The sequence below is a fragment of the Oncorhynchus masou genome, chromosome 13, assembly GCF_036934945.1.
Source record: "Oncorhynchus masou masou isolate Uvic2021 chromosome 13, UVic_Omas_1.1, whole genome shotgun sequence".
Taxonomy (NCBI): domain Eukaryota; kingdom Metazoa; phylum Chordata; class Actinopteri; order Salmoniformes; family Salmonidae; genus Oncorhynchus; species Oncorhynchus masou.
In genome coordinates, this window is record NC_088224.1 from 67,663,407 (window position 1) to 67,681,717 (window position 18,311).

Sequence of the window (18,311 nt, forward strand, 5' to 3'; positions counted from 1 at the left end):
ATATAGCTCATATAACCGTGGTTACATACGTAACCTTTGTTTCACGCATGGCTTTTCTTACAATCCAAATAATTTACGTATAGATTTCATTATAATGCTAAAGATATGTTTGTTCAACCTTTTGGCAAGTATCTGGCTCCATATGTGTGCATCGTTGATACAGACAGGCAGGGCGAAACGTTAGTCAGATAGTAGACAGTAGATGCTCGCTACTACCATTGGTTATTACCAAAGACAGTACAGTTTAGAAAATGCTACTCCCTAGCGGCTACGAGTGCACACTGCATGGGAAGGGAGGGAGCCCCCTGAAGTGGGCAGGGCAAACGTTAGCTACTAGCTCGGCTACGTCACAGTCTTGATTTGGGGCGAGGGCTTGCAGGAGATTGAATAGTGGCAGAGACGCTGTGAATATTGACTTTTTTTTAACCACACAACAAAAGTATATTACAATACAGAACGGTTTCACGCATATTTGTGAGGATATATCACCGGAAGAAGATGGGTAGCTGCCTTACAGTTGGACCAAATGAAGCCGTGGTTGTTTCTGGTAACGTTAGGTGTTCTCCCTGCATGCTAACGTTAGCTAGCCAACAAAATGTTTAATTGTTATTAATGTATGGGTATTTTGTTAACTTGTTCGTTTGCCAAGTGTTTTCAGTTAATGTATAGCTAACGTTAGCTAGTTAATGAAACAGTAATTGCGTTGCTTTTGCTCGATGGATAAACATAAATCATGTCTCTTCACTAACCTTAGTTAGTTGTTACTAGCCATTGATAATGTCTCTTAAGTTAAATTACATTACACATTAAGAGTCAATGGACGAAGGCGTCTTCTGTGTGGAAGTTTTATCTGTACGGGCAGGTTTTATTGTCTGGGTAGTTTTGTTTGGAGCACCGCTCAGTCTGAACATTAACACACATTGCTTGCAGTATGATTTGTGAAGCATAAGGACCGTATCTTTCATATCAGAGAAACCATTCTCAAAAAAAACGAAATGTTACATTGATACACACCTTTATAGGGTTAGTGTTCCCACAAAGCTATATTTCCGTGTTTACTGTTTACGGAAGACAGAGCTATCTAGCATGCTCGGAACACCTGTGTGTAACCGAAGAAGGCCGTCATAAACGTGTTGCTGTCGTCTGCAACTGTAATAAAGCCAGTTAAAACAGTATACGTTAAGTGTGTATTGTGTTTCTAGAACCGTATCACAATTGAGAATCGATAGACGGAGTGTTTGGCTGCAAGGGCCAGTCTACCTCTGACAATAACATACTCAGCAAAAAATGAAACGTCTCACTGTCAACTGCGGACCCTCCATCTCCAAATCGATCTCACACCGAGTCCTGTACTCTGGAGCAATGCTCATTCCTTTTGACGATAAACGTAAATCCGAACATCACCCCTGGTGAGACACAACCGCGACTTGTCAGTGATGAGCACTTTTTGCCAGTCCTGTCTGGTCCACCGACGGTGGGTTTATGCCCATAGGCGACATTGTTGCCGGTGATGTCTGGTGAGGACTTGCCTTACAACAGGCCTACAAGCCCTCAGTCCAGCCTCTCTCAGCCTATTGCGGGCAGTCTGAGCACTGATGGAGGAATTGTGCCTTCCTGGGGTAACTCGGGCAGTTGTTGCCATCCTGTACCTGTCCCGTATGTGATCTTTGGACGTACCGATCCTGTGCAGGTGTTGTTACACAGGGTCTGCCACTGTGAGGACGATCAGCTGTCCATCCTGTCTCCCTGTAGCGCTGTCTTAGTCGTCTCACAGTACGGACATTGCGATTTATTGCCCTGGCCACATCTGCAGTCCTCATACCTCCTTGCAACATGCCTAAGGCACGTTCACGCAGCTGAGCAGGGACACCGGGGAATCTTTCTTTTGGTGTTTTTCAGAGTCAGTAGAAAGGCCTCTTTAGTGTCCGAAGTTTTCAGAACTGTGACCTCAATTGCTTACCATCTGTAAGCTGTTAGTGTCTTAACGGCTGTTCCACAGGTGAATGTTCATTAATTGTTTATGGTTCATTGAACAAGCATGGAAAACAGTGTTTAAACCCTTTACACTGAAGATCTGTGAAGTTATTTGGATTTTTGCGAATTATCTTTGAAAGACAGTGTTCTGAAAGGACCTTAAGAAGTAACAGTAAAGTTAGGCTCCTTAAGAGTACATCTTGGGCTAGGTTGTTACCAGCTGGTTAACCAACATGGTGTCAGAGAATTTCGTATTGTTCTGTACGTAAATATGAGATATCATTTAGTATGATATGTTTCGTATGGTAAAATGGAGGCTCCTCATGGGAGGAAGGGGAGGACCATCCTCTGTGAATTTCATAAAAACAAAAATATTGAAACATTTAAAGTTGTCCTTTTTTAGATAAAACTTTAGCAAATGTCTTAACTTCTCCAAATAATTGATTAAAACACACTGTTTTGCAATGAAAGTCTAAAGTAGCTTCAGCAGCACACTCTAGGGTCACACCAAGCTGTAGCTGGAGGACAGCTAGCTTCTGTCCTCCTCTGGGCGCATTGACTTACATTAAAAAAAAATCCAAGAGGCTCTTGGTTCTCACCCCCTTCCATAGACTTGCACAGTAATATGACAACTTCCGGAGGACGTCCTCCAACCTATCAGAGCTCTTGCAGTATGAATTGGCATGTTGTCCACCCAATCAAAGGATCAGAGAATTAATCTAGTACTGAAAGCATAAACTAAAGCTAGCTTGCACAGCATAACATGTGGTGAGTAGTTGACTCAGAGAGAAAGACAATTGTTAAACAGTTTTGAACAAAAATTTAAGGAGGCGCAAGAGAGAGCTAGCTATATTTGGTTGTGTTTTTAAAAATGTTTATTTAGGTAGCTGAATGCCAACAGCTAGTTTATCCTATACAAACACCTGTCTCAAACAGAGAAGGGTGTTACATTAGCTAGCTGGTTATGGCTAGCCAAAATTGGAAATCTAACAATTCAAGGTAAGATTTTGGTTTAATTAATTTAATGCCCCTGGGGCCTGCCGGTGTAACTGTTAAACTGTGTTCTGACTGTACACTACTGCATGATTGTAGCGGGTTTACTGACTCATTAGTTCCAGTAGCTATGTTGACTGTGAGGTGACAACGATGTAGTCTCTGAGTAGTGGTTAGCAGTCATGATATAGTTTGGGTTTGAAAGGTTTTTTCGCCCGGTCACAGACAGCTTATCTGTGGTGCACTGAAGTCCACAAGTGAAGGTGAGAGGAGGAGAGCGCTTTAATGGTTGCGAGATGGAATGATATACACTGTTCAAAAAAATAAAGGGAACACTAAAATAACACATCCTAGATCTGAATGAATGAAATATTCTTATTAAATACTTTTTTCTTTACATAGTTGAATGTGCTGACAACAAAATCACATATTATCAATGGAAATCAAATTTATCAACCCATGGAGGTCTGGATTTGGAGTCACACTCAAAATTAAAGTGGAAAACCACACTACAGGCTGATCCAACCTTTATGTAATGTCCTTACAACAAGTCAAAATGAGGCTCAGTAGTGTGTGTGGCCTCCACGTGCCTGTATGATGAGGTGGCGGATGGTCTCCTGAGGGATCTCCTCCCAGACCTGGACCAAAGTATCCGCCAACTCCTGGACAGTTTGAGCAGACACATGCACATTTGTGGCCAGCTGGAGGTAATTTTCCAGGGCTCTGGCAGTGTTCCTCCTGCTCCTCCTTGCACAAAGGCGGAGGTAGCGGTCCTGCTGCTGGGTTGTTGCCCTCCTACGGCCTCCTCCACATCTCCTGATGTACTGGCATGTCTCCTGGTAGCGCCTCCATGCTCTGGACACTACGCTGACAGACACAGCAAACCTTCTTGCCACAGCTCGCATTGATGTGCCATCCTGGATGAGCTGCACTACCTGAGCCACTTGTGTGGGTTGTAGACTCCGTCTCATGCTACCACTAGAGTGAAAGCATCGCCAGCATTCAAAAGTGGCCAAAACATCCGCCAGGAAGCATAGGAACTGAGAAGTGGTCTGTGGTCCCCACCTGCAGAATCACTCCTTTATTAGGGGTGTCTTGCTAATTGCCTATTATTTCCACCTGTTGTCTATTCCATTATGAATTTGAAAAACGTACAATATGTTACGAATTCCAGCTAGGTGGCTAACTTTAGCTCAGGCTAGGGGTTAGGGTTAAGATTAGTAGTTAGGTTAAAGGGTCAGGGTTAACTAAAGGGGTGTTAATGTTAGGGTTACCTAACATGCTAAGTAGTTGAAAAGTAGCTAAAAGTATTAAGTAGTTGAAAAGTTGCTAATTAGTTAACATGCTCAAGTTGTCCGTGATGAGATTTGAACTCTCAACAATAATTCGCAAACAATTCACACAATGAAGTTATGAAACAATGAATGTGCACAAGTTGGTTGGAGCGTGCGCATTCTGGAGAGAGAAGTGCGTTGTGCAGCTGGGTGCATTTTTAATCTGACGTCTGCATTGGCCATGCAGCATTTACATTTATGGCCTCAGCAGAAGTCAACTCACACAATCTCGGTCGAACAAATAGCCTAACGACCAAACACTCGACCAGTCGACTAATTGGGGTCAGCCCTAAGCTAAATGATAACGACACTTCCATGTTTTGATTGGTTTTGTTACTACATCCTTAGCTATATACACTGTAATAGGATATACACTTAGCTTCCAAGGCCAAGGGATTTCTGAGCTTGCAGGAAAATTATACACAAGGCTAGGTAATCATGTAGGCTTCCCTTAGAAGTTCACGAGTAGCCTATACCTAAACATTTTACATTTGGCCCTGTAGTAACATAGCTAGTGCAGGGCAGCAAGACAAAGGACTTGTTGTGCTAACAACCTAAGAAGGTCTCGGACAAGGGTGTCAACTGAGTATCAATAATGAATGCTGATGAATGATGGAAGTCTTTCCCCAATGGAAATCTTGTGCCACTGACTCACGTCTTGTCTGTTTAATTTCTCAGGTGCCTGTTGTGGCTCAGATGAGAAGACCTACATGGTGGGGGGCTGGGCCTGGGCCTGGTGGCTCATCACTGACATTCAAAGGTGAGACCGTTGATGATGGCATAGACTGATAGATGAAGACAATTCTATCAGCAGTTATGGGTTGTTTTGCTAATGGCCTGGAGGAGGCTTGTTTTATTTCTTCAATGGCTAAATAATCCTACACGTTTCCGTACAAATACTAAATTGGATAAAAGGGCTTCCTAAGGTTTAGAGAAGCTCTATTATTTATGAACACGGCTCCAACAGGTTATCTAGCATCTTAGATTTCCACAATGATAGCCTATAATTCACTAAGCACACCCATATGCGGCCTGACAATCAGCCAGGTGGCTTGCGTGAAAGACTATTTTATTCTGTGCCACACTTTACTTACTGACCTACATTGTGTTAATGAGTTCTGGATGTTTCAATTGGAAACACTGCAAAGGACACTTGGCCTCACCTTCTTAAACTACAGTACACATTCACTCTGCTGCCTTCTTTCCAGTGTGTCACTTGGCACAATTCTTACCCTTTTTCACTGTAGGTTAGCTGCTGTCCTCTGTTTATTAACTGACTGTAAGGCATTATCCCCTGGGTTTACATGTGAAAGCATGCAATGCATTTTTTTGTTTAGGTTTTCTTCAGGTTATATTTGGCAGGTTTGCTCAATAGCCATTAACTAGTCTCTAGTCATTTTGGCTGTGTGTCAAGGAAGTGTGTGGCAATAGAGGTAATACATCTCCAGAAGCAATAAACATTCCACTATAGAAATATTCCATGGCTGAAATGTCGCCATTGTGAAACTCCTCATGTGACTTCCCAATAATATTTATTCAATGATGAGAGAAGATATTTCAGCTGAGCCTCCAAATTATCCCATTACTTCTGCTCCAGATGTTTTGTCAGTGACAACATTGTCCCATAATACTGATGCAGAGCTTTTTCTCTCCTCTGCCTGTTAACTTCAGGATTGGTGGGTCCTTGCATCCATATCTCTATGAATTTCAGTGGTTGCATTTCTACAGCCCCATCACATAGCTTTTTACCCAAACAGTTGGAAGAGAACGTGTTATTGATTCAACTGCAGGTTGCCCCTTTAAGGTCTGGATTACTTAAAATACTGTTTTTCCTCATACAGGATTACACTGGAGATTATGACACTCCAACCTAAGTGTGAGGATGTTGAGACTGCTGAAGGGGTCGCCATCACTGTCACTGGGGTGGCACAGGTAAAAAGTAAAATGCTGGAAAGAGACCAGTTACCACCATGACATGCCTCCTTCGTTGGTCTGACAAAATGCTTTGTCAGTGAAAACAATGACAAAGTATAATTTTGTCAATTGTATCGAATCGACAATATTGAATTGGAAAATACAGTTAAAGTTGGAAGGTTTACATACACTTAGGTTGGAGTCATTGAAACTCGTTTTTCAACCACCCCACAAATTTCTTGTTAACAAACTATAGTTCTGGCAAGTCGGTTCGGACGTCTACTTTGTGCATGGCACAAGTAATTTTTCCAACAATTGTTTACAGACAGATTATTTCACTTATAATTCAGTGGGTCAGAAGTTTACATACATGAAGTTGACTGTGCCATTAAATAGCTTGGAAAATTCCAGAAAATTATGTCATGGCTTTAGAAGCTTCTGATAGGCTAATGGACATCATTTGAGTCAATTGGCGGTGTACCTGTGGATGAATTTCAAGGTCTACCTTCAAACTCAGTGCCTCTTTGCTTGACATCATGGGAAAATCTAAGGAAATCAGCCAAGACATCAGAAACAAAATTGTAGGCCTCCACAAGTCTGGTTCATCCTTGGGAGCAATTTCCAAATGCCTGAAGGTACCACATTCATCTTTACAAACAATAGTATGCAAGTATAAACACTATGGGACCACGCAGCCGTCATACCGCTCAGGAAGGAGACGTGTTCTGTCTCCTAGAGATGAATGTACTTTGGTACAAAAAGTGCAAATCAATCCCAGAACAGCAGCAAAGGACCTTGTGAAGATGCTGGAGGAAACCGGTACAAAAGTATCTATATCCACAGTAAAACGAGTCCTGTATCGACATCACCTGAAAGGCCGCTCTGCAAGGAAGAAGCCACTGCTCCAAAACCACCATAAAAAAGCCAGACTACGGTTTGTAACTGCACATGGGGACAAATATCGTACTTTTTGGAGAAATGTCCTCTGGTCTGATGAAACAAAAATAGAACTGTTTGGCCATAATGACCATCGTTATGTTTGGAGGAAAAAGGCGGAGGCTTGCAAGCCAAAGAACACCATCCCAACCGTGAAGCACGGGGATGGCAGCATCGTGTTGTGGGGGTGCTTTGCTGCAGGAGGGACTGGTGCACTTCACAAAATAGATGGCGTCATGAGGCAGGAAAATGTTGCTTCAATATATCCCCATTATCTCAAGACATCAGTCAGTTGCAAATGGGTCTTCCAAATGGACAATGATCCCAAGCATACTTCCAAAGTTGTGACAAAATGGCTTAAGGACAACAAAGTCAAGGTATTGGAGTGGCCATCACAAATCCCTGACCTCAATCCTATAGAAAATGTGTGGGCAGAACTGAAAGAGTGTGTGAGCAAGGAGGCCTACAAACCTGACTCAGTTACACCATCTCTGTCAGGAGGAATGGGCCAAAATTCACCCATTTTTTTTGTGCGAAGCTTGTGGAAGTCTACCTGAAGTGTTTGACCCAAGTAAATTGATTTAAAGGCAATGTTACCAAATACTAATTGAGTGTACGTAAACTTCTTCCCCATGAAGAAAAAAATGATGAAAAAAATAAAAGCTGAAATAAATCATTCTCTACTATTATTCTGACATTTCACATTCTCATAATAAAGTGGTGATCCTATCTGACCAACAACAATACATTTTTACTAGGTTTAAAATTAAGGAATTGTAAAAAAAAAAAAAGAGTTTAAATGCATTTGGCTAAGGTGTATTTAAACTTCCGACTTCAACTGTATGTCTTACTTATTTATAACTGTTATTGATTTAATATCTCATTGTGGCATACCAGTTTACAACTGCTGCAGTAGCTACTCCATGTACTGTAAGCTCTTTTTGTGTCACAGGAAAGATTCTGTTCCAAGGTATGCAAAATACATTCATGTAAACCAAGGACTAAATCCTTGTGTAAACTAACTTATAGCCATAGATCAAGTTAAAGCACAGTGATTCATATTTGCACATGCAACCTGGCCACAGTCCTAACCCTTTCCTTCATCTTTTCTCCAGATCAAAGTGATGACAGATCATGATCTTTTGGCAATTGCTTGCGAGCAGTTTTTGGGCAAATCCGTCCCTGAAATCAAAGGAGTGGTTTTGCAAACCTTGGAGGGACATTTACGCTCAATTCTAGGTAAGGAGAATCTTTCCAAAGTGATCTTTGTCTATTATGGTCATCTGTTGATTTCAGTTGGTTGCTTTCAGCTTTGTTCTCTGTTAGCTGATGTAAATCAGTGGCTAAACCTCATTATTCAACAGATGAGTCTAATCCTGGATGTTGATTGTCTAGAATGCAGTTTTAACCCGTGTCTATTCCACAAGTGACCACTGGCTAAATGCATGACGTTGAAATGCCTATTTTCTCTGTTCCATCTCACATCAGCCCAGCCATTTGATATCCACTATAAAAAAACATCTAGACATTGTCTCCAATTTATTTTAGACTAGCATATATTCTCAACAGTGGAGATTTGTATAAACCTTGCTGTCTTTTCCGACATTTGCAACATTGTTTCAATATTGAAATTCGATCTCTAGCTGTTCCATAGTAATGAAAGTGTCGGGATGAGAATAATGGGCAGGTAGCTTTTCTCAGCCAGTCGAAATCATGAATCAACTGCCATCATTTTTATTGATATGCAGGTATACAAAGAAAAGTCAATAGAAAACAGGTAAAACGGGGGGAAAAGTTTAGCTAGTTTGCTGTCTTTCCAGCTTCAGTATGAAGTGATTGTGTTAGCTGTGGTGTTGGCTAGCTTCTTTGAACAGCAGTGTCCTGGCGAGAGAGTACATTTTGTATGCCAGGCGAAATCGAACATCATTAGCTCATTGTTATGGATGCATCCAAATAAATGTCACTAGAAAACAGCTTAGACAAATGCAAATGCAGCTACTTTTCTGTTATTCTGGCTGAACTGTTTGACGTGACTAAGTTAGCCATAGTTTGCTTGATAGCAAGCAAGGTATAAGAATGTTGCCAGCCAGTATGGCATTGGAACATTTAGAACGAACGACTAGGTTGCGTCTAAAGATACAGAACAAAAATACTTGACTGGGTCACGTCTCTGACAACCTAACTGATAGAACAAACGACCAGCCGGCTTGGGTAACAACCTTAGATATCTGTCGGGACTATCTCTTGTGGAAGGATGAAACACTGGCTCCTCGGGCATTATTGGGCATTATCACTTAAGCGTCCCACACACGTTAATTCAAAATGACACAATGACAAGGTTCCAGTTTAACAACTTTTACACAACCGTATTAGCACAATACATGGTTTCCATTGCACTCCGGCCAGGTTCATCAACAATGAGACTCCTGCGCAGGCACACTAATAATGATAGCACCGTAATAACAGAAATATAGGGATACTTAAAACATTAACTTAATAACACTGATACCTAAGCCTAAAAAAGAAGTGCTGCTCATCGATAACTGGCGTCCAATTTGTCTTCTTAATAATGACTACAAGATATTAGCCTTACTACTTCTGGCTTTATGAGGAACAGACATATTTCTAACAATGTCAGCCTAGTATTCGACATACTTGACTACTCAGACCTAATAATCGAGGATAGCTTCATATTATTTTTTTGATTTTTTTAAAGCATTTGACACAGAGCATCAGTTCCTCTTCCACTCCCTTGAGAGACTTGGCTTTGGGTATTTTTTATTTAAGGCTATTATGACTCTATACAAATGGTAACAGCTCTATCAAATTGAAATATGGCACCTCACCTAGAATTGAGTTAAAGAGAGGACAACCGTGCCTAATTCCTATCTCTCCATACCTGTTTTTATTAATCACCCAACTTCTTACAAATTCTTTTAATTATAGTCCTGTACAAGGTATTTCCATAGCTGGTAAAGAAATTATTATAAGCAAGCTGGCTGACGATACTACACTTTTTTATGAAATATGCTAACCAAATTCCCATATCGATCAATGTGATACAATCCTTTTCCAAAGCGTCTGGTCTATATCTTAACATTAATAAATGTGAACTCATGGCTGTTAAAGATTGTGTGACACCTTCATATTATGGTATTTCAGTAAAATAAGAACTTACATATTTAGGCATAACCATTACAAAGGATCAGAAGTCTAGAGGCTTACTAGATTTTAATGCTCTTATTTAAAAAATAAAATAATCTTTAAAGGGAAGTCCAAATAACTAAGGCTGAAGGTCTCTCTAGACTAACATATGGCGCTCTATCTATTTATCTTGACAGTAAAATAAGCAAGGCAATAGACCAGATACTTTTCAACTTTCTGTGCAGAAACCGTACCCATTACATTAGGAAAACTGTTGTAATGAACACTTGTGAGAATGATGGGCTGAATTTTCTGGACTTTATTACCTTAAATAATACTTTTAAGATCAATTGGATAAAACAATCCCTAAGAATCCCCACTTCTATGTGGAATTTTATTCCTCATCATGTCTTCTCTACTTTTGGTGGCCTTAACTTCATGTTGGTTTGCAATTATAATATTGACAAAGTTTCAGTGAAACTTTCTGCTTTTCATCGGCAGGTTTTCTTGTCATGGTCCTTAATTTATAAGCATATTTTTTCTCCACACATGGAATAATTGGGATATATGGTATAAAAATACTTCTTTGTTTTTAGAATATTGGTTCCGAAATAATATCCTATTGGTGAGCCAACTGGTATATGCAGAGGGTATTTTACTCAGTTATAAGGAATTCTTATCACTTTACAAGGTCCCTGTAACACCTAAAGATTTTGCAATTGTTTTAGGAGTTGCTTTATTATTCAGGAACGTGTCAAGACCTGACCCTCAGAGCCTACCTTCCTTTGACCCTGTTGACTCATCAGTAGGAAAGATTTGTTTCTCTTTTGATCCATTCAACAACAGAGAGATACGAACCTTGTTTCAGCAGGATGTTGTATGTCATGCCTTATTGGAATGAATTTATTGATAATATCTGTTGGGAAAAAGTTTGGATGTTGCCACACGCATACCTACTTGTTAACAAAATTAAGGAAGTTTCCTTTAAAATTACTCATAAATATTATCCTGCCAACCACTATATGAAGAAGTTTAAGGAAAATATCAACTCAAATTGCTCCTTTTGTAATGACCACCCAGTAACAGTGTTGCATCTTTTTTGGCATTGTATTCATGTTTTTATTTTTTTGTTTTACCTTTATTTTACTAGGCAAGTCAGTTAAGAACAAATTCTTATTTTCAATGTTCAGGGGCAGAACGACAGATTTGTACCTTGTCAGCTCGGGGATTCGAACTTGCAACATTTCGGTTACTTGTCCAACACTCTAACCACTAGGCTACCCTGCCACAAGAGAACTGTGGCAAGATATCAGCAGATTTATAATTGAACACATTTATGAAGATTTTACATTATTGTGGAGAGATGTACTGCTTGGATTATTTACCTACAATAGAAATAAGCTGAAACATTTTTATGTAATTAATTTCATTGTTGTGTTGGCCAAATTTCATATTCACAAATGTAAATTTACAAACAAAACACCACATTTTCTTACCTTACAGCAATAAATGTAACTATTTTAAGACAATTAAATACTCTACTATCAAAAAAGCTGTTAAGCTTATTATTCTATGTATGTCCCTTTAGGTCCTTGTGTAATGTGATATTGTACCCCCTAGCCCCGCCCCTAGCCCAATTATCCTTTGTATATTATTTATATATACTTGTGTTCCCACATGTACTTCCTGTATTGATTTGTTGTTAAAAAAAAAAAATGTTTTTTTAACTCTGTTCGAAATCAATTATGTAGTCCGTCATCGCAACCGAAATGTCTCTAGTAACACTGTCAAAGTTTGAATATGTCTCATAGGCATCTTCTTTATTAAACACAGAATCCAGTGCTCTAATGAAAGTTCCCATACCGTCATCCTCCTTCAAATCCTCAACGGATATTTCCAGTGCTGTATCGCTTGCTCTTCCTTCGAGCGATAATACCACCGCAAGTGCTTGCTTTTTCTTGTCCAGATTAGTAACCCGTGTCCAGATTCCTAGTTAATTTTTCCAACTTTCATACAACCTCAACGGATATTACAATACGAGGTGGCACGTTGTCGTTATTAGCCATCCTCTGCTACCAATGTTAACACTGAAAATAGCACAATACATGGTTGCCATTGCACTCAGGCTAGGTTAATCAACAATGAGACTCCTGCGTAGGCACACTAATAACAGAGGGATAGCACCGTAATAACAGAAATATAGGGATACTTAAAACACGAACTTAACAATACACACATGGTTTTTGCTGGGTAGTTTTTCAACAACAAGTTGCTGATAGGTAGCTTTTCAAACAGTCTGTTCAAGCTTTGTACTAAATATAGCCTGTCTAAATTCAAATATTTTTTTCTAAATGTAATGAGAGCGTGAATGTGTGAAAGGGTAAAGTACTTAAGTAAAAATACTTAACTCATTTTTTGGGGGGGTATCTGTACTTTTACTTCACTACATTCCCTAAGAAAATATTTCACTTTTTACTCCATTTTCCTTGACACCCAAAAGTACTTGTTACATTTTGAATGCTTAGCAGCACAGGAAATAGTCTAATTCACGCACTTACCAACCGAACATCCCTGGTCATCCCTACTGCCTCTCATCTGGCGGACTCACTAAACACACATGCTTCGTTTTGTAAATGATAGTAATGGGTCATTCACGAACGAGTCGGCTCTAAGAGCCGGCTCTTGTAGGTGAACGTTGGGAGCCGGCACGCATATCAGAACAGCCGAATCTATTTATAGAAATATATTAAAAATTAACATATGAATAGAATTAAGTAATTCAAAGAACGAAAAAATAATATAGGCCTAAATGCTCAAACGCACACATTCGTTCTGACTGTCTGGTCCGACTAACAGCCTCACCTGTTGTTCCTGTCAATCAGACACGCAGTGTCAACCAATGAACCAAAGATGCGTGAGGGAGGGCCAAGCCAACTCACTCAGTCACACACTTAGCAGTCGAGGAGAGAGAGGAAGGACAGCTTTGAAAACAACAGCTGGAAAATGAGTCGGAAGCACAGTAGCATTTAGATGCATTTTAATAATGTAGACCATTTTAGAACACAGTGTAGAATTTGCCATTTCCACACGTGGAGATGTATCCACTCAGTTAAGTAGGCCTACTCCGCGACCCACAGCAACGCAGTCTTCTATGGACCAGTTTATGCCAAGTCTATGTCCGTAGCAAAACAAGGCCAAATTGATATTGCATTGGCTAACATGATTGCCACCGATTTCCAGGCATTTTTGATCGTGGAGGACAGAGGTTTTAGAAATAGTAGCAGTAGTCTAAATCCAATGTACACAATTCCAAGCAGGAAAACTCGTTAAAAATCACTTATTCCACAACTGTACGAGAGCACACAGGCTTCAGTGCAGGAAAGAGTCCAAAAAGCTACTGCACTGACTGCTGGACGTCAAGGGTAGCCACTTCTTACATGTCGTTTACTTGCACTTCATTGAATATTTTTTGTCTTCTGGACTGCTTTGAGTTCAGCGACAGACACACCTCAGAGAACGTGGCAGAGGAACTGTTGAGTGGCCAGAGAATGGCAAGTAGATGGAAAAGTGGTCTGTTTTGTTAGCGACAATGCAGCTAACATAACCAAAGCCATGAAAATGTTCAAATGGACCCATCCATGTCTTGCCCACACAATCAACCTGATTGTAAGAGATGCTCTGAAGGTGATGACGCCCACTGTGGACAAAGTGAAAGCAGCTGTTGAATACTTTCACAGGAGCACATTAGGTGCTGAAAAACTAGTCTACACAACACCAGATGGGGATGCCTGAGCTGAGGCCTAAACAAGACTGCACTACAACTTGGAATTCAACATTTTATATGTTGAAGCGGTTTCTTGAGTCAAATGATGCCATCATCTCTACCCAGGCCATTGTCAATGCATCTGTTTGTTACATTTATATGCACTTTGTTTATATACATTAAAAAAGTTCAACTTTAAATGCGCATGTAATAGCATCTTTTTTTACATTTTCAATTTGTGGGATGCTGCAGTTTTATTTATTTTTCTTTGATATGGTGCAATTTTCTATTATACTGTTCAGATTGTGTTCATTTTGAATGATTAGATTTATATGCACTTTGTTTATATACATACAAAATGTATACATTAAATCCAAAACAAACCGATGCATTTTTAAATACGTTGTGGTTAAGGTAGAGTATGATTTAATTTAATTAGACTTGTTTTAACACCAATCATAGTCATAGTATCTCAAACTGTTTGACTTGAAAAAATACAAAACAAATATTTTTTTAAAGAGCCAGCTCCTTTTGGTGAGCTGAGCCGAGACGAACGAGCCAGCTCACTGAAAAGAGACGGAATGCCCGTCACTAGTAAATGATATCTGAATGTTGGAGTGTGCCCTTGGTTTTCTGTAAATGAGAAAAACAAAGGGTGCCATCCAGTTTGCTTAATTTAAATTATTTATACTTTTACTTTTGATATTTAAGTATATTTTAAACCAAATACTTAGACTTTTACTCAAGTAAAATTTTACTGGGTGACTTTTACTTGAGTCATTTTCGATTAAGGTAACTTTACTTTTACTCAAGTATGGCAGTTGGGTACTTTTTCCACCATTGGTATCCTCTAAAACCACAAACATGAAATCCAAGAATATATAGACTGCACTATTGAAAGTAAACATGTGTTCTGTATTATGAGATTTTTATCATGTTTTACTATTTGATGACGACTTTATAGATCTGTGCTTTTAACAATGCATTTTGTCTTTTTAAATACCCATGAATTTCAGTGATTATTTGACAACCATGTGGGATAGCTTTAATAAAGTAGTCAGTAAGTGAAGTGGGTCTATATCCAGTGTTGTAGAGACACTGACGGGCTCTGCTGCTCTCCCCTCTCCACAGGCACACTGACAGTGGAGCAAATCTACCAAGACAGGGACAAGTTTGCCCAGCTGGTAAGGGAGGTGGCAGCTCCCGACGTGGGCAGGATGGGCATCGAGATCCTCAGCTTCACTATCAAGGTGAGTCTGTTGGGGGTGCCATGAAGGCAGTTAAACACACCTTTTTTATATTTTGAATGTTGTTGTTTTTGCCTTTGCTGTGTTTATCGTGTGACTTTAAAAAATATATATTTTGCATTCCATGTGTATTGGTGCTTGTTTTCCTATGGAATTTAATGGATGATGTTGATTGGGAGGTGACTCCAATTAACTAGTCTTCACCGTTGTTGATTATGATTGATTGTGGACTGGTAGAAATTCTAATAGATAAGAATTAGCCTAGACTGTCACAGTCTCCATCCAATGAGATCCACTTTTAATTATCAGCTCTTCACTGCAAGGGCTACAATCAGATGTTATCACATGTTGTTGGACATTTTATTGACATTTTTGTTCCCTCAAGTGTCTGTGTGTGTGTGTGTGTGTGTGTGTGTGTGTGTGTGTGTGTGTGTGTGTGTGTGTGTGTGTGTGTGTGTGTGTGTGTGTGTGTGTGTGCGCGTGCGTGTGTGTGCGCGCGCGTGTTGTAGGATGTCTATGATAAACTGGACTACCTGAGCTCCCTGGGGAAAACTCAGACAGCAGCAGTTCAGAGGGATGCAGACATCGGTGTGGCAGAGGCAGAAAGGGATGCTGGGATAAGAGTAAGATTCAATGAACTTGATTAATTCCAGAGGGCGGTGTAATGAGTGCGTGCTGGTGGCAGAGAAGTCAGGCGCAGGAGTGTGAACTTGGTATAAATGGAGCAGTTTAATAAATGCTAAAAAACTCAGAAAACCAATATATACAAAAATAATATAAAAAGGGTACAAAACCTGTCGCACACCAGAACATGACTTGCACAAAACATACATCAAACAATCACCAACAAAGACATAAGGGGAAACAGAGGGTTAAATACACAACATGTAATTGATGGGATTGAAACCAGGTGTTTTATTTTACTTAACCAGGAAGGGCTCATTGAGATTAAAATCTATTTTTCAAGAGTGCCCTGGCCAAGATAGGCAGCACCAAGTCATTACAAAAAAATTACAGACAGACATCATAAAGAACTACAAGTAATCTAGTAAAACCATTGAATTCACAAGAGTATAAAACAGCAAATTAAAAACATTGACAGGTCAGGGAATCAGCCTCAAAATCCTTCATCAGTGATTTAAAAACACCAATTGGGTCAAGTCCTTCCAGTTTAAAAGTATTTTGTAAGGTGTTCCAAGACGATGGCGCAGAGTACATAAAAGCACTTTTACCAAATTCAGTTTGGACATTTGGAACAGTTAGCAGGACAAGTCCAGTGAACGAAGAGAGTACCCACCACATTTCTGAACAATAAAAATGCACAAATAAAAAAGTAATAAACCCAAAATGGCTTTGTGAATAAAAGTATACCAGTGACTGAGCCTACGAGTGACTAGAGAAGGCCAGCCAACCCTGGTATACAAAGTGCAGTGGTGCGTAAGAGTTTTGCAGTTTAAAATAAATCTCAAAGTGCCATGGTAAAGAGTGTCAATTGATCTCAAACACTGAGCGGAAGCAGTCATATATAAAATATCCCCATAGTCTAGTAAAGGCATACATGTAGCTGATACTAGCCTCCTTCTGGCTTCAAAAGAAAAACAGGCCTTATTCCTAAAATAAAATCCCAATTTCAATTTTTTTGTAAGTGGTTGAATATGCAATTTAAAAGAGGCCGTCGTCAATTAAATTTCCAAGATATTTATGAGGTTACAACCTCAATCTCCTTGCCCTGACAGGTAGTAGTAATAGGTGAAAGGTTCAGAGGTCTATTTCTTGTATTAGAAAACAGCAGGTTGGCAGGGTAGCCTAGTGGTTAGAGCGTTGGACTAATAACCGAAAGGTTGCAAGTTCGAATCCCCGAACTGACAAGGTACAAATAAGCTTCAATTGACACAAGGTATGTTGAACAGTATAAAAAGCAGTTTGCATGTTCTGGAAAGCTTTTGTAAGAGACGAGGCACAACAGTAAATAACGTGTGATGGAAGACAAGACAAAACCAATGAAAAATGAATCAGCAATGTCTAGAAGGTCGGTGACGTCGACCGCCGAACACCACCCGAACAAGGAGAGGGACCAACTTCGGCGGAAGTTGTGACAGGCAGTTATTTCTGGGGCTCTGTATTAATATACATACTTTTCATTTGAGAGATATGTATGCTCATTTTATTAATTTCCCCTTTTCCTCTCACCCTCTCTCTCATGTATATTATTCTCTCACTCTCTCGTCAGGAAGCAGAGTGCAAGAAGGAGATGATGGATGTCAAGTTCCTGGCCGACACCAAGATGGCCGACTCCAAACGAAAACTTGAACTGCAGAAGGCTGCTTTCAACCAAGAAGTCAACACCAAGGTCTGCATGAACTTTATGCTCCACTCTTGAATGCCAGTTAAATCAGTACAGTTTGGTAGAAATTCCAGTCTACTAAATGATTCTATGATGTTGGTCCATCCGAGTCTTAATTATCATTAGGCGTTAGTAATTTAGGTAATGCGACATCTTACGTGATCAGAGAGCCTGGAATGAACATTGAATATAGCCCTAAGCAGCCAAATGCTCCCCCCAGCCAACCTTAACATTAAAACTCCTCTATCAACATAGACAGCCAAGTCATGATCCTGTCTCTGTCTGTGTGCTTCAACATGGACGTCATGGTCATGTCTTTCTCTGTCCCTGTGTCTCCAGAAAGCGGAAGCTCAGCTGGCCTATGAGCTGCAGGCAGCTAAAGAACAGCAGAAGATCAGGCTGGAGGAGATAGAGATTGAAGTGGTTCAGAGGAAGAAGCAGATCACCATTGAGGAGAAGGAGATTGTCCGCACAGAGAAGGAGCTCATCGCCATGGTGAAGCGGCCTGCCGAGGCAGAGGCATACAAGATGCAGCAGCTGGCTGAGGGACAGAAGTAGGAACACCTTTTATATTATAACAGAACATATCCACAGTCTATTTCCCATTATACGTTTACCTATCTGTAACATACAAACTATGTCCTTCACTAGTGATTCCACTC

The 18,311-nt window shown here is 40.0% G+C and overlaps 1 protein-coding gene across 2 annotated transcripts in view; it reads left to right on the plus strand.

Annotated features, from left to right (window-relative positions):
* The first annotated feature begins 332 nt into the window (after positions 1-332).
* Positions 333-18,311, plus strand: part of LOC135552898 (flotillin-2) — a 30,441-nt gene continuing 12,462 nt past the window's right edge. Inside the window, exons 1-8 of one of the 2 annotated variants that reach the window (XM_064984833.1) lie at positions 333-547; positions 4,980-5,061; positions 6,143-6,233; positions 8,267-8,390; positions 15,190-15,308; positions 15,815-15,928; positions 17,536-17,655; positions 17,989-18,203. In XM_064984833.1, coding sequence (XP_064840905.1) covers positions 499-547; positions 4,980-5,061; positions 6,143-6,233; positions 8,267-8,390; positions 15,190-15,308; positions 15,815-15,928; positions 17,536-17,655; positions 17,989-18,203 — 914 coding nt within the window. In that variant the 5' untranslated portion in view covers positions 333-498. Of the gene's footprint in view, positions 548-4,979; positions 5,062-6,142; positions 6,241-8,266; positions 8,391-15,189; positions 15,309-15,814; positions 15,929-17,535; positions 17,656-17,988; positions 18,204-18,311 lie in introns of those variants that run through there. The other variant, XM_064984834.1, reaches the window with a different exon arrangement.